Source organism: Orbicella franksi, chromosome 14 (genome assembly GCF_964199315.1).
Source record: "Orbicella franksi chromosome 14, jaOrbFran1.1, whole genome shotgun sequence".
NCBI lineage: Eukaryota > Metazoa > Cnidaria > Anthozoa > Scleractinia > Merulinidae > Orbicella > Orbicella franksi.
The window spans coordinates 18632879-18648580 of record NC_138158.1 but is presented as its reverse complement, the minus strand read 5'-3'; the positions used below and the strand labels follow the sequence as shown (position 1 = coordinate 18648580).

At 37.8% G+C, this 15702-nt stretch overlaps 1 protein-coding gene and 1 non-coding gene across 6 annotated transcripts in view; one reads left to right on the top strand and one right to left on the bottom strand.

Annotated features, from left to right (window-relative positions):
* The first annotated feature begins 1653 nt into the window (after positions 1–1653).
* The window catches only part of LOC145467151 (transient receptor potential cation channel subfamily A member 1-like), a 51682-nt gene continuing 37633 nt past the window's right edge, over positions 1654–15702 (top strand). For 2 of the 5 annotated variants that reach the window (XM_081450692.1, XM_081450697.1), the window contains exon 1: positions 10926–11651. In XM_081450692.1, the coding sequence (XP_081306818.1) occupies positions 11334–11651 (318 nt within the window). In that variant the 5' untranslated portion in view covers positions 10926–11333. The other 3 variants (XM_081450693.1, XM_081450695.1, XM_081450694.1) reach the window with 3 other exon arrangements.
* Trnaa-agc (transfer RNA alanine (anticodon AGC)) lies at positions 9789–9861 on the bottom strand. The gene has a single exon. It is a non-coding gene; the product is annotated as a tRNA-Ala (tRNA).

Here is a 15702-nt window from a genome sequence, read left to right as displayed (position 1 = left end):
AACGGGAAAATCAATAAAAAGGAGAAAGTTTATTACAAATTAAAGAGCATGCGAAAGCTAAGTTGTTACTAACTGCCACAAGTTGTATTACAAAAGGTGTGACGAGTTTGTTAAAAAACGTCAAAGTATGATGATTAGTACAAATTGCGACAAGATTAGTGCACGATCTTTTAGAAAATAAGTTAAGTCAGATATAAACTGTGAATATTACGACAAAGTCTGACATAATAGCAAGCTCAAAAGATAAAACAAGAATGAAAAATTGCTTGTAATTGTAAGGTACAGGTATTGAGAATTTGTTGGCAAATCAAGATTGATAATTACGCTGGTTATTTTTATTACATGCACGTATCTGACAATTTAGTCTAAAAAAAAACACAAGCTCACTTTATCTGCACGGTAAATCAAGCCAATAATAATAATAATAATAATAATAATAAATTATCATTCGCTTGCTTGACAATGCAGTCTTACATTGGAAAAAAATTGGAAGTTTGATGTTGGTCAAAGACTCATAAATGTACTGTTGGGTCGTTAGTACTTCCAAATGTAAGCTATTATGATTATGGGACCATCCTCTGTAACAAGGACCGCCTGCCTCGTCAGAAGGCATAGAAACTACCGAAAACTCGCCTGGGGGTTAATGAGCTTTTAGTGTGCAACGCGGAAATTCTATTCAGAACGACTTTCACATGATCTTTGGTCGCGTCTATTATTAGTAGTTTTTACCTCGGAACAGGTATAATACTTCTGAAAAGTCTGAGAGGTGTTATACCTTAACCTTAATCAGTGCTACTTCAACTGATAAATAGGACTTATTAAAAGTTAAAAGAAGAACTTCACAATAACGCGCAACTGAAAATGCTTCTGAAAGAGTCATAAGCCAGCTCTATATATTATCCTCTAAACACTAGTTTTTTCGGCTTTAAAAAAGAAACAGCTATTTACTTATTTTTATTGGAAAAGTAATATTTCTCTGCAAAATTATTCCAATGAGCTGTCAACAATTTGAAAAGTCTTAAAGGGTCCTTGCAAAATTTTGAGACATGGTAAAAAAGAGTAAGATGGCTATTGGCCATATTTATAAAGTGAAAGACAAATGCTAAGTGTAACTTTACCAGACGCATGCAATCTTTAAACATCACGGAAGGCTTCTTTTCTTGAACAAAAATAAAACAGTTGAAATCGGTAATAATTTGTTCTATTTTGTACTAACGTTTATTTTTTAACGCGTTATCTGCCTTAAAAATACTGCTAATGCGCAACAGTTCCTACAATGCCCCATTCTAACAAAATTCAAACAGCGTCATAAAACACGCTTACATTTGTAAGTTAAAGCTTCCTTTTCGTTTCATTTCACTCAAGGAAACGTCACAAACCGACATATTTACATTAACACGCTATTCGCCTTAAAGAATGGTAACGGTTCTTATAATACTAGTCTAACGAAATGCAAACAGGTGTTCATAAAATACGCCTACATTTACAAGTTAAAACTTCCCTTTCTTGTCATTTCGCTCCTAGGAAACGTCACATGTACATGCACGTAAATTAAAATTAATGACGGAAAACGCCAAAAGATTATTACAACTAAAATTCATAAATATGTTAATAGTGTTTGCACATTAGCTCCATACTGGTTTGTCAGTTTCAGTCGGACTCAGACTTTGGGACAACATGGAAGAACTTCTTGACTTTTCAGACCTGAAACCTGAAGGGGAGGAAGATGACGCCGAAACACTCAAGTTTACAGGAAGATTATCTACTTTGGAAGAGGTTAGATTTTTGACAGTATATTTCAAGCTTTTTGTGCCATCAGTTGTCACAATGATATAGATACACTAAAACATTGGGCGAATATTCACCAGACGAGAAGTGCAGTAATGAGCCGTAGCCTGAGAACAGGCTAAGTTTAGCGCTCGTCCGCTTCGGTTTTGCTCGCCCGCGATTTTTTTTTTCCATCCTCGTCGGGAGCCTGTTCGCAGGCTATAAAAACCGGCGGCGAAAAAAGGTCTTTAAAGTTCTCGGAAAAATATAAACTTTCCTGAGGAACGCACACATGGTCGTGGACACAATCGATCAAGAAACTGGTTTATTTACGTATGGATTGTATTTCACGAGAGACGAAACGGCCGTGTATTCATTTTGGTCAATATCACAATTATGATATTTCATTTTAAAACGGTTAACGAGCGATTAGCAGCGCAGTAATTCCAAGTTATTTTTCGTTTACATTATTATGGCTTGCATTGCATCCTACACCAGGGTTTTAAAGCGAGATATCTCTCTTTTGCACGATGAAATGCCATTTCTTCAGTGTGTTATCCTGAGAATCATGAGGTTTTAGTAAAATATTTTGGACCGACGCACTGTTATTGAATTCGAAAAAGCTGAGATCGAACGTAACAACAACTGTCTTTCGTAGCTAATTTGAAAATTTTGCGTTAAAACTAGTGCTTGTAAGCTGCAAGGCAGCTTGCGGTGCTATAAACTTGTGTTAACTTACTAGATTCAAGTAGCTACGCGAAGGACACTGTTATTACCGAAGTACAGCCTGTAGCAGCTGAAGTCCGGCCGCCGTTACACTTTACAGACAATTTGGGAAACATTTTCAGCCTCTGTCACTGCTACTGAATTGAATAAAATCGCCTGAGGCTTAGGCGTCCTTCGTAAGATCTAGAAAAGGATCAAACTTCAGGTCGACTAATTTGCCGCTAACTTTTGGAGCTCGTTGATGAAATGTTGCGATATGATAAAAAGAACTTTCACGAGACACTATTTTTATTCCTCTTATTTCATGCATTTGAATTTGGCGCTCTTGGGGTCCAAACGGGACAAATGAAATCGCAGAAAGCGGTTAATTTAAGGATTGGTGTGACTCTTTGCGAAAAGGCGAGACTAGCGTTTTCCTTTAAGAGACCGAGATATTGTGACTTTTAAATTGCGAGACCGATACTTCGAAGTAAAATGCGTGGAAGAGACGTTCAGATGACATTTACAAAAACACACAAACAAATCGGGACTTCGATCGAGACTTTCTTAGCCTCACAATAATAGAGACTCTGAGACAGCTTTGTAAAAAAAAATCGAGACTGCGAGACTTGTGAAATTCTGTGAATTGTGCGAGCGCATGGTTTTTGAAGGACAATTTGCCACCCCTCATTTTGAATTCGCCAACAAACGGGGTACATGCACTTTCGAAATAACACGTCTTAAATGTAGAAGTGGGGTAAGGTTTAGACTTGAGATTCAAACCCGCGCTACACAAAAGAAGAGATCAAAAACGGCACAGGGGGGTTCAAAAGTCTTTCTCTCTAACAACTAACATGTCCAGCGTTAGCGCTTTCACAGTTAGGCATTAAATACTTGAGAGTTTCAGAAATAAAAGGGATTTTAGAAGTACAAGGCTTGCTTGCAGCTGGTAATTATGCCAACGATAATGTAGACTTTAATAATTAAAGAATTCTCAAGAATTCTCAAAATTACGAACAATAGTTAATATAGGTATTCGGCAAATTGTTATTATTTTCTTCAAGCACAGCTTGAAGTTTTCTTTTTTTTAGCTTATTATGCATCGAGGGTCCGGTGTATAACTTCGTTATTTGATTACGGATAAAAAGATGCCGCAAAAATTAGTATGCACTGAATAAAAACGAAATGTCCGTTTTGTCAAGAAGAAAACAAACTTCATACTCCATGGAAGCATCATAAATGAAAGTTTGTTGCTTCGTAATTTTTCTAGAGAAAAAAGGGTTACTTTGCATTGCAATAACGACTCAATAACGACAACAGTTAAACATAAGTATGGCTCGATCGATAGGAACAAAACAAACATCGAGCGGTATGATAATTCGTCAAAATTAATGCAGAACTAACGACAGGCGTATCAGTGGTCTAAACATAAATTCGACAACTCTTTTCCCTATTATTATTGTCTTCACTACTTTCTTTTATTCAATGGTGAAATTTTGATCCAGGATTTGATTTCAACACAGTATATAAAATCGTGAAATTTCGATTAGTTTGAGAACAGCAGGGATGTCGCTTGATGTATTTTTTTAAAAATGGTTGCAGTGGTCAGTAACAACAACCAACATAGTTCCTCTGAAACTATAGCTAAGTAATAACATTAGCTAAGGGTAAAAAGTTTTTGAAACAAAATTTGACAGAATTTTCCAAAGTATCACTATCTTTGCCCATATTGACACATTTAAAATGTGTTGTTGTTTTCGGTTTTAACCCTTCCCGTGTAGTTATTTAAAAATAAATTCATTATTGGCAGGTGCTTGTTAGACTACGAATAGCCCCTCTTTCGCTTAGTCGGTCGAGCTTGACGCAAATAAGAGGGCGAGAGAAAAATGGCCGCGCGAAATCTGGGGCTTAATTGCTTAATGACCGAGTGGGAGAGAGCCTGGGCAGGAAGGTGGAATTGATGACGTAAAGACCAGTTCACCTGTCAATATGATAGCCCTATCCTAATCTTGACTTTATTGAAATTTGTCGACATGTAAGACGCCCGACAAACAAACAGTGGGGTTTTGCACAGACTAATTTTTTTTGCTGAAAACAGAATGCAGACGTTAACAAAACGCCCCATCGGGAAGCAAATTAACCTTTTCTTTCATGTCGCGTCTTGCACGAAAGCCAATACCAGCTGATAGTTTCTGCGATTTAATTATACCTCTAATGAAAGAAAATGGAAACTTTGGGATATGTTAATCATTAAAAAAACCTATAGTTCCTTTGCGTTTTTGGTGGTATTTTGGGATTTCCTTGGGTCTTCCTGTAAAGACATGGATGAGAGACTCGAATTATCCGAGATGGAAAATGAAGATGAGGACAATAATCTCGTCGAAGACCTCTCCTTCGCAGACTTACTACGAAAGTTGTTGAGTATTCCAGAGGTAGGTTCTCTAGATATCAGAAGTTATTTACCGTGACTCAAAAGGCACACGACTTCTAACTATAATGTATAATAATAATCATACCACTAGAATGCATGGTATAAATAGACTCCGAAGGTCATTTGTCGCATTAAAACCTCACAAATCTCTCATTTCCTGTTGCTCGCATTTCCAGAATCTGTTATGTTTTTAAAACGATCCTTAACTGGCATGCATTAATTTTGAATTCATTGTGTTGCCCCTGTACCAGTACGGTCTTTTTGCAAAACCAAAGGTCGTTAAAATTGCCTCATGAGTGTGGTCCTTGTACCATACGAAACAGTTCTGTGGCAATAAAACGATGATTACTCGTGAGACCTGAACTTTTGTGAAGTTATATTTTAATCTCGATATTCAACGGTTCTTTTTTAAAAATCTCGTTTCTGTTGTTCGTTTATCTCCTCGCCGACAAGTTAAGCATGCAAAATAGTTAATTATAACAGGAAGTATTAATTAGTTAAAGACTATGTTATCCCCCACGCTTTCCCATGTCCTGGAGGTACTCCTTATATTTAAGCTACACACGTATTTGCGGTTTTAAATCGAATGCATGATGTTCGAGCCTTTTGGCCTGCAATAGCGTGGTCTAAATCAAGCCATATTTTGTACCCTGGTCTGGAATTGCTTATTTATTGTTGGGTGAAGCTTTCTTGCCATTCAGAAATCAGAAAATTTGATAGGTTTCCTCAAACGTTTACGTAATGGCAGCTATTTTATGTTAGCTTTGGTTACGTATTCAGAGCGTGTTCTAATTTTAGAAGTTTACAATAGCGTGTCGATTTACGGCTTGTGTTTTACAAGCGTTTTGAGTGTTCTCCCAACATCCCAAGTGGGTTATTACCCCTATAAACGCATAGAAAGTGTGGTCTGTTGCTTAATTATCTACATTGACACAGTGTTTGAAATTATTGTAATGTTTTGCTGCTTCTGGATTCCATACAAGCAATCATTATTAGTAGGTGCTTATATATTGGGTGAGAGGTTGACGACAGAAGCAAGAGTTTCAGAAACAAACATCAAGCACCGAAACTTCCGTGTTGATCAAACGGACGGCCTGGGGACTTCCCATCCTTCTAAGTAAAAGAATATTTTTCACTGATACGTTCAAAATCATTTTAAAAAGAACGAGATGTTCTAAAGGTCATTCAACATTTTTTTTTTTCGGAAAAACAATTAGATTATGGGCTTGAGATTTTTTATCGTGTAATAGTTCTGTTGTGTGATCTACTAGTCATTCAAAATTTTTTCAGAATCCTCTTCACAGACACTTCGGAAACTCAAAGAAACGGCCGCCATTTTGTGAACAACCGCACACTGCCAAGCTATTCGCTATATACAACAGAATAGCTGGTTTTCACATGACATCACTAAAATTCGAACTACAAAACTATTAGTCTTCCTGAGATTTTACTGAAATGATGTATAAGAGCAGCTGAAAACTACTATTCATACAAATTTTCGCTCCGAATGGCTTCTTGGTTTTGTGATAAACTGCGCTTGAATTTCTACGTTTGAATTGTGTTTGTTATCAACACTAGGCAAACACCTTTAATTTTCAGGTTAAGTTGGTGCATAACACGTGCACTTGTCAGTGCTGACGTATGTTTGGTCCGTACCGTTTACTATGGCTGTTGTGCAAGAAGGCCTAACAGGTCTGTTGTAAATAAATCGATCCTTAAATTTAATCTATATATAGCAAATCAAATGAGGAAATGAAACCAGTAAGCCCATAAAGAGGCGGGCTTCGAAATTCACTCTTTCCCCGACTCCGCCCTCAAGAACTCTCTAACTAAAGGCCATGACGTTAAGACCAGATGCGAAAATTCCGCGTAGCTCAAACTCACCGCCTGTGCGTACCCCTGTCGCAAAGAAGCACTAATTTAGGTCCTAGTTGTGCCCACAAATCAACAAAAGTGATATTTGTAGCAAACATAAGACTGGACTATTCTCGCATTGTCGCAAAACTGATTTCCCCAACCATACACCACAGGAAGTTAAAGTCCAACATTAATTTAAATAATGCATGGCAATACAATACAATACTGGTTTATTAAACCTCACAGCTCTCGTCATAAACTGAGTTAAAATTTTTCCTTTTCGCTCCGGCAGCTTCGTATAAGATCTCACTACAAATCTTCGATACGATTCCGCTATAGATCTCTATAGGTTTTTAATACTAATGATAAAAAAATCCCTTTTACTTCTGCTTATGAAAACAAATCCACTTTGCGCGATTTTCTTAACAGGAAAATTAGAAAATTATGTTAATATACGAATATTGTGACCTGTAAACAAACATCTCCAGTGTGTTGAATTAATACCCTTCAAACAATCAGCAAAGCTAAGTAAGAACTTGATCGTCATGGACAGAGAGCTGGGAAAGTTTGATACAATTCCTTCAAGTTCTTTGGAACTTTCTGCTTCTATGGATGACGTTACCAGAAAGTCCCCAAGAAGGTTTTTAGTGAGTGAATGTTAAATGATACATTATTGTATTTAGCTAATTGTTATAGATCATATCAGCCCATAGCAAACAGAAACCTCTCTTTATTGCATATGCAAGACTCCTCATTTAATCTGAGTGGAAGAGCATTTTCGAAAAAAAGAATGTTGGAACCGTAAAGAAACGATTATTTGCGGAAGGAAGGCACATGAAAAGGAAACATGGATTTTTGTCACAATTTTTTTTAAAAAGCCATGTTATCACCAATATAAACAATTCTACCCAAAGTGCAATAATTAAACGAAATTTGGCGCTCGTCCTGTGTGGTTTTCTAGAGTCGATGGATTATTTTCAATTTGTTTTGAATGTCATTAATCACTTAGATTACAACGAGAAGGCTTCTTAAAAGGTATGGTTACAAACCACGTTCAAATATTAGCGAACCATGATGAATGCGAGTTTTATTCAATCATCGCACGATTATTAGTGCTACTAAGTTTATCCGTTGGTGTCAGCCGCTAACCTATCAAAATTTATGAAGACAGCGCTCAAATATAATCACCATCAAAAAACGACAAAACAAAATTAAAAAAGTTCACTTAACAATACGTCCACGGTCTACTTCACCCAGAATTCGTTATTCCATGCAATCACAGTTGTTTTAAGAAGGACAACTACATGTGATTAGTGGAAGCCTGAGAATGGCGTTGCATCGGTCATAAACCTTCTATAATTTTTTAGCTTTATTTTAACGTCAAGTTTAGTTTACATTCCTGACTGTCCATAAACAGTATCTATGCCACTAGACAGTAACCAAGCCTACATGATACACCAGTTCGCTGAAAATTTCTTTCCCGCCCGGGTTTATTTCTATTTTTTTTAGTCCGTAAGGGCGGTCCAAGACATTCTGTTTTTTTTTTTTTTTTTTTTTTTTAGCGAGTTATTGCTTTCTATTTTGCTTAAACTCGCTTCCAATCAGCAGAAGAAGCGAACAGGCATCAAGCAATACACTGTGAAAGTGAAATAAGGCCTTTTTATGAATAGGTTTCTGGCATCTCTACCTCCTAAAATTGATCGTAAATGTTAAAAGTATTTCTATTCAAAGTCTTACTGAATTTTGCTATGACCCCTTCACTACCTTATCCCGATGATCATCTCTCACAGCTCGAGCCTGGGCTGCTTGTGGCTTGGCCGGGCTTCAAGCGCTTGCAAACTTTCAAGGTTAAAACTTGTATTATTAACCCACGCCGATCGCATGTCCGCTGACAAAGCCGACTACTGGACTATATGTATGCAATTGCTGATTGTCGCATCAGGTTAGCTTCTACTGGAGCTAGAGACAATTTCGCTGTACTAGTGCCGAGTACGCACTCGGCAATTAGCCAGGCATAGTCAATCGAACGTTCGGAAATCGAACTCAATCGAACCCAATCGAACTCAATCTGTAGATTGAGTTCGATTGAGTTCGATTGGGTTCGATTGACTTGGCCGGGAGTTTGACGATAAATAACTTCAGTTACACTCACTGCGATCACTGGCTGAAGATTTTACAGTTCCTATATACTCACACAATAATTTTTTTGCACTGTTGAGACAGGGCATTTTTCTTTAATTTTTATAGACTGGAACTGCGTGAGAAGGAGTCAAAAAAAAAATGCTCTGACCTGTCCCTAACCTGGACGTCCTGATATGTAATCAACGCACTGTACTTTTGGGGGTCATTACTTTCGGAGAGGAAAGTCATTTGACGTTGATGCGAGTGCCGCTCTTTATCCGAAATAAAAGATGGAAACTCGTAACAAAACATTTGTTCAAACACAAGATAAAATTCGTCATTTCTCTTCATGTGTAAACCGTCTTCTCAGTTGTACTATGGTTTAAATTGCTCAAGTTCCTCTCGGGGTTCTTTCTTGAGCCATCGTCTATCAGGCACATGGCCCACTGTAGTTGCATCCTGTTTGCCGCCATTTATGCTTTTTATCTGCCCCGCGATTGCGTGATCTGAACAATCGGAAGGTTCGGGAGGGTTGTTACTTTCGGACGTCGGGGGTCGCTTTTTTCGGGGTGATCGTTAGTTTACGGTAAGCTCATATAACACGGAGGAAGAGTGATTTTATGACGGACTCACCGGTCAGTTTGGTGGTTGGGATGTGGAAGAACGCACGAAAACTTGACGAGTTTACTGAATTTCAGGGGGTCAAGCCGTTGAACCATGATAAAATGTACTAATATTGCTGTGACAAATTTAAATTAAATTAATAGCTGTTGATAAAAGAACTTTAGTTTTTGGAAATGCACTAAGGTGAGGAGAGGCGAAATAAAAAAGAAAAAAGACAAGAAAAGACAAGAAAAGAAAAGAAAAGAAAAGAAAAGGAAAAAAACAAAAAACAAAAAAAGAGTTTTGGAGAATCCGGGTATCGATCCCGGTACCTCTCGCATGCTAAGCGAGCGCTCTCCCATTTGAGCTAATTCCCCACGTCTGCTGGAAAGCCAGATAAAATCAATTGTAGATTGCTATACACATAACACTTCTTGATTTTCAGTTACATGTATCACAATTGTCTGACATGATATTTCAACTCAATGTTCACAAGAGGAACAGCTATGCTAAACAAGGTTTCGTGATAAGCGATAAGACTAGTCGTGGTATAAATCCCGAGTTTTCTTTTGTCTTTGCGGACCACGTGCGAAAACAGCGTGACAGGTATTGTGTCACGCTGTGACGTGACTAAAGGAGAACCCTTTTGACGTCACTGACAGGAGCCGATTCGACTTTAATTAGTGAAATAATTTTGGCGAAGTTAACATAACTTTCTATATCGGCAGTGATCGACAAATGTCATGGGTCCTAGATGGAACCGATCGAAAGCAAATTGCAACTGCTTCTTTCTACATATTTCGGCGGTTTGTCTCAGACTTTAGTCTCTGTTTAAATAATCCTTACCTTGGTTCAAAATATTCATAAGCAACAATTAAGCAAGAGACAGAGTCTGGCTCGTTGCTGTTAGCCGGAAGAAATTTTATCTCATTAGTTATTGCTTATAGCAAACGTTGCCTCTACCTGTAACTGTACTTGTACAGCTAGTTGTGTGCTGTAACCGAGTTTATTTAAGTTTTCTGTGACTTTTGCTTTGAAGTTCGTGAAATACAAAACAGCCCACCGCTTCTGTCATGCAAATTTTCACTAATGGTACACAGCTTTTTGAGACATCAACATCCCACTAATTAACTGACCTCTATTCTGCTCCTCACAATGTCACTGCATTGTCAAGAACCTTCGCCTTCACCGAAAGAAATGAGCGAGCAGTGATGAGAAACAAAACACTTAAAATATCTTGCGCTTAATTACCTGCACGCACAATTGTTTTAACTTAAGTCATTCTTTAGTCATTGAATTCCGTGAGTATCCCGTGACTGAAGCACTTCATTTGATTTTCGAATTAAGTGTAAATATGATGTCTTCTCTGTACTCCGACATCGATGTACACTCGTGATTTTATAAAGTACTGGTGGAGTGACCGACAAATGAAATCACCGAAACCGGCAAGGCGTCAACCCTTAACTGAAATTAAGAACTATAAGAAATTTCTTAACGTTCGTAAATTTCCTTCTATGCAGAACTTTTCTGAGTTACAAAGTTGTTATAATTCAAATACACATTAGAATCAGATGAAAAGAATTTATTATCAGTTACTGTAAACAGACTTACGTCAGTGGGATGAAGTCTAATTAAACGAGCTTTATATTTACACGATACTGCACTGATGTCAATAAAGTGCTGTTTAAGTACTCTCGGCTATCCTAAGTTATTTACAAACTGCTTTCGCAACACCTTTTAATAAAAAGAAATAACTGGGTTCCTTAGAAACGGCTCAAGCGGCGTGACGAAAGCAGTCTTTTCTTGGTGTTCAATAGAGTTTCAGGAAAGTGTTAACAGTAAATCAACTATGGCGGCTTCTCCGGGAAATATGTACCAAAAACAGACGTTAAAAAAGCGACCCACTTCGTACTTGCAAGCGTCTACAGGGTCTTTATCAAAACTCGACAAATGCAAAGAAAAAGATATCCCCTTAAACTCGATTCAACCCCCATCAAGCCCGCAGATGGAGCGTGGATCAAACATAAGCTTAAGAAAGTTTAGTCAAATAAGTCTGCATTCCGACGCTTCGGAGGCCGTCGATAATCACACGCCGGACGCCAATAGCAACACGCACAAGAAGCATATTGGAACACCTAAAAATGCCATCCGCAAAATACACCATCAGGTATGAATTAGTTGACTGAGCATGAGCTGAAATATTACAAAGCCTTTACGTGTGAAGTTTATATAACACTGTGTTTTGATGTCTTTTGAAAGACCGAGGTGTTATTTACTTAAGTATTTGGACGAGTAAGCGGTAAGCTCTCGGTCCGATCAGATCCGAGATGTTTATGACAGCCGTTATAAGAAAGAAAGCAAATGTTAATTGTGAATTTATCAAACATGTGATCTCGCCATCATTTAACTTATATTTAAGTATAAGGTTCACTAAGTTTTGAAAACTCAAACTGGGCCTCTAGGCACAAATTAATATTAAAACACAGATCGATTTGTTTTTAGGCTTAAAATGACGAGCTTATCTAATCAAGTTTCCCTTCTAATCAAGCCGGCTTTAATTTATTACTAAATTGTTACTGACAGGCAATTTTTTGATTTCATCACTGTAAAATTCAACATAATTTACAAAGCTTCAATGAAATTAACTTGGCTCCGAGTGCAGCGTGTCTGCACGACGTTCTCCTGTTGCGGGCCTTTTGCACTGATATTGCCCTGTTACCGAGGAAGCAAGGTTTGGAATTGTGACATACAACAAGAAAGATGAATTTAGCTTCCTACACTAAGTTGGTGAGAATAGATCATGAATATGTACATTTTTAAGGGAGCTTCTTTTAGAACTCTTACTTATTTAGTGGCCAGAGAAATGGATGACCATGGTCACTTCAAATGCGTGCAACCACATCTTAATGATTTCATGGCCTTATGCACAAACGAGAATTAACCTATTTCTTTTGTTCAGTACAAACAACATTTTACTCGCATTAATTTCGTCGTCATTTGGCGATGCATCGTCAAATGACCATCAACATAATACTTAAACTTTGTTGACTTAAGAAAACCTTGGATTCCGAGGTTGGATCAGACGATTGGGGTATTTTTTGTACAAAATACTACCCTGATTTCTAGGTTAGACATTCTGCAACTAACAACTTCTCTTTCAAACGACGCAGACGGAAATCCTTGAGTAGACAATTGCTAAACCAGTTCTCAAAAGACTAACGAGTTGACGTCACAGCCCTGAAGCAACAATTTGACTCGATAGTTTTTTGCAAAAGAAATTACCGCCTTACAATAATATCCCTTTTCAGCGAGTCAGACGAAAACCCGTGAGTGCACAATTGCTAAACCAGTGCTGAAAAGGCTAACGAGTTCAGTGACGTCAGAGCCCTCAAGCAACAATTTGACTCAGAGATTACAAGTATACCCGCGGATATACGCAGTGAAGGCAGAGAAATACGCCTCGTAAAACCTCGCGATGTACATGTGAAAGGACGATTCAAATTAATTTCAAGATTCAAAGAAGTTTTAAATTGATGATGTTGCTAGCTTAAGGCTAGTGCTCGCATGGCAAAAATAACCCTTGGTATTAATAAGTCAATCCATACGATCCGATAAGTGTTGATTATAAGTCTGTCAAATGGTGCTGCGCACTATTACTAAAAATAGATTTCATCACCACAAGACGCACAGAAATATTTCGGGGGTCAAATTTTCGTGACGTCATTAGTGCCCGGTGCTATTGTTTCTGCTTATCCAAATCAAGATTCCTCTCTAATGAGTCTCTAATCAAGTCGGCTTTATAAGTTGTTATTAATATTTTATCATTCAAATAGTTCACCCTGCTATGAAAAAATTGATAACGGCTCTGCAAGATCTTGTTACTGTGCTAAGTATTTAGTGTATCGAGTGGAATGTTACAAGGCAAAGCAAACGGCATGTTTTTCAATTTGACGCAGATGAATTTCACGTCTTATTTGGTGAGATTTTCTGTTGGTCATTCATCTTTATGGTAGCTTGCTTTAGACGTTTATAACTGATTCAGAGGTGAGGGAAATGCGTGTCCATCAACAGTTTATATGCGTGTAACCACGTCTTAAGCAGACGTGATCCAATTTCATTTGCTCTAGATTACAAGTAACATTTCACTCGCATTTACTTCGTCGCAATTAAGGGTTACATCGTCAAATGACGATAAAAGAGACTTTGTTAACTTGAGAAAGATCCGAGGAAGCCAGCATTATGAGGTTGGATAGAGGGCATTTTTCTACCAAAAGTAGCACTGATTTCCGGGTCAGTCATTTCTGCACAGATAACATTCCGGGCCTTTAAACGGGTTCTGACAGAAACCGTTGAACAGACAATTGCCAAACTAGTTCTCGGCAAAAGTCTAACGAGTTGACGTCACAGCCATCACACAACAATTTGATGCAGTAGTTTAACACAAAAATAAACTACCAGTAGATCAAACGGGCCTCCTGAGTTAATGTTCAAACTCGTTTTGTAAATGCAAGAGGACTCAATTCAATAAGGCCGAGAAATACGATTCCTAAAATCTCGCGATGTAAAACGCGATTCAAATTAATTTCAGTGTTCATAGAAGGTTGAAATTAACGCTGGCGGACTGTGAAAACTTATTCGAAGTCTAGGTAAGTACTTTTTTAGCTTGTTAGTAACTCTCGTAAGGGTTAGAACGTTTCAAAAATAACATAATAAGTCTCTTCCTCAAGACAACTGTACAGCAGGTGACACGAAAATGACTCCAACACATCTACTGTCGTGGGCCGTTTATTTACTAGCGACTCGAGCTCTCTCTTATTTATGTATTCATTTTAATCCCTCTGTTTCAAAAACATCAGCAAATTGTATCAAATTACAATAGTACTAATACTAACTTAGGGCTAATTCATACATGGAAGTAACTCTCGGTATTACGTAATAACTCAATTCATACGATCTGCAAAAAGTGTTAATTATATATGCGCAAATGTAAATGTTGACAGCTGATAAATCTGTCGATTCCTGTGGCACACTACCACTTAAAATAGATTCCATCGCCATGGATACACAGAAATAGCAAATGAAATGGTTTAGTTGTCTGACATACAGCGAAGGCTACATGTTCGTGACGTCATCAATGCCCGGTGCTGCTATTGTTTGTGTTCACCCAACTCTAGATTCCAATCTAGCAGACAATTGCTAAACCAGTTCTCGAGTCTAACGTCACAGCCATCACACAACAATTTGACGCAGTAGTTTTATACAAAAAGAAACTACAGGTAGACCAAACAGATCTACACCTGTCTAGAAGTTCCTTAAGTCCAAACGGACTCAGTCAAGGCCGAGAAATACGGTTCCTAAAACCTCGCGATGTGGATTCAAATGAAGGTGGCTGAACACAGTTTTTGATACCTGTGTTCATTCACCTTTTTCTTTAAAACCATTGATCCCTCGGTCGCCAAAAATGGCAGCAAACAAGTTAACAACACAAACTTTGGTTTTTTGATGGTTAGGCTGACGTATGTGCCGTTGCCATGGCAACATGAATAAATATAAACAGGCCTTTAAAATCGGTTTTGTTTATTTATAGAAAATCTAGTCATTATATTTTCTTTATAATTTGCATGTAACAAGCTTGTAACGATTCTCACAAGTTAACACCATTTTGCTAATAATTTAACAGAGAGATCTTTAATTATCCCTTCTTGAAGGTTCACTGGAATATCTAGAATTTCCTTTGTTAAAGTTCAATTATTTTCAATACTCTAGTTACTTATTTCCTTAAGTATTTTTGTGCCAAATTTCGTGAAATTCTAATGAGTGGTTTTTGAGTAATAGGTGTATTTCCGAGAGTGCAATTTTCATTCAATCGCAATTTTTTGACTTACTACGCATGCGCTGCATTTAACTGGGTTCTTTCGGTAACAAAGAAAAAGCTGAGAATTGCTGGGTTCTTTGCGTCGTTACCTTTTCTAGTATATCTTTGTAATAAAAGACTAAAGCCATCAATACACTGGGTTCAATTGTAGAGAAAAATAACTCAGATAGTGTAGGTGTTGAGTAAATAAAATGATCGCTGTATTGACGGCATGTTTGTTTCTTTGCAATCCTTGTGCGCGCGCTGAATTGCATCAGCAAAAGCGCGCGCGAAAACTGTGTTCGGCCACCTTAAGGGCCCATTAACCGATTCGTGCGCGCGCTCGCGCGTTGCTAAGGAGGTG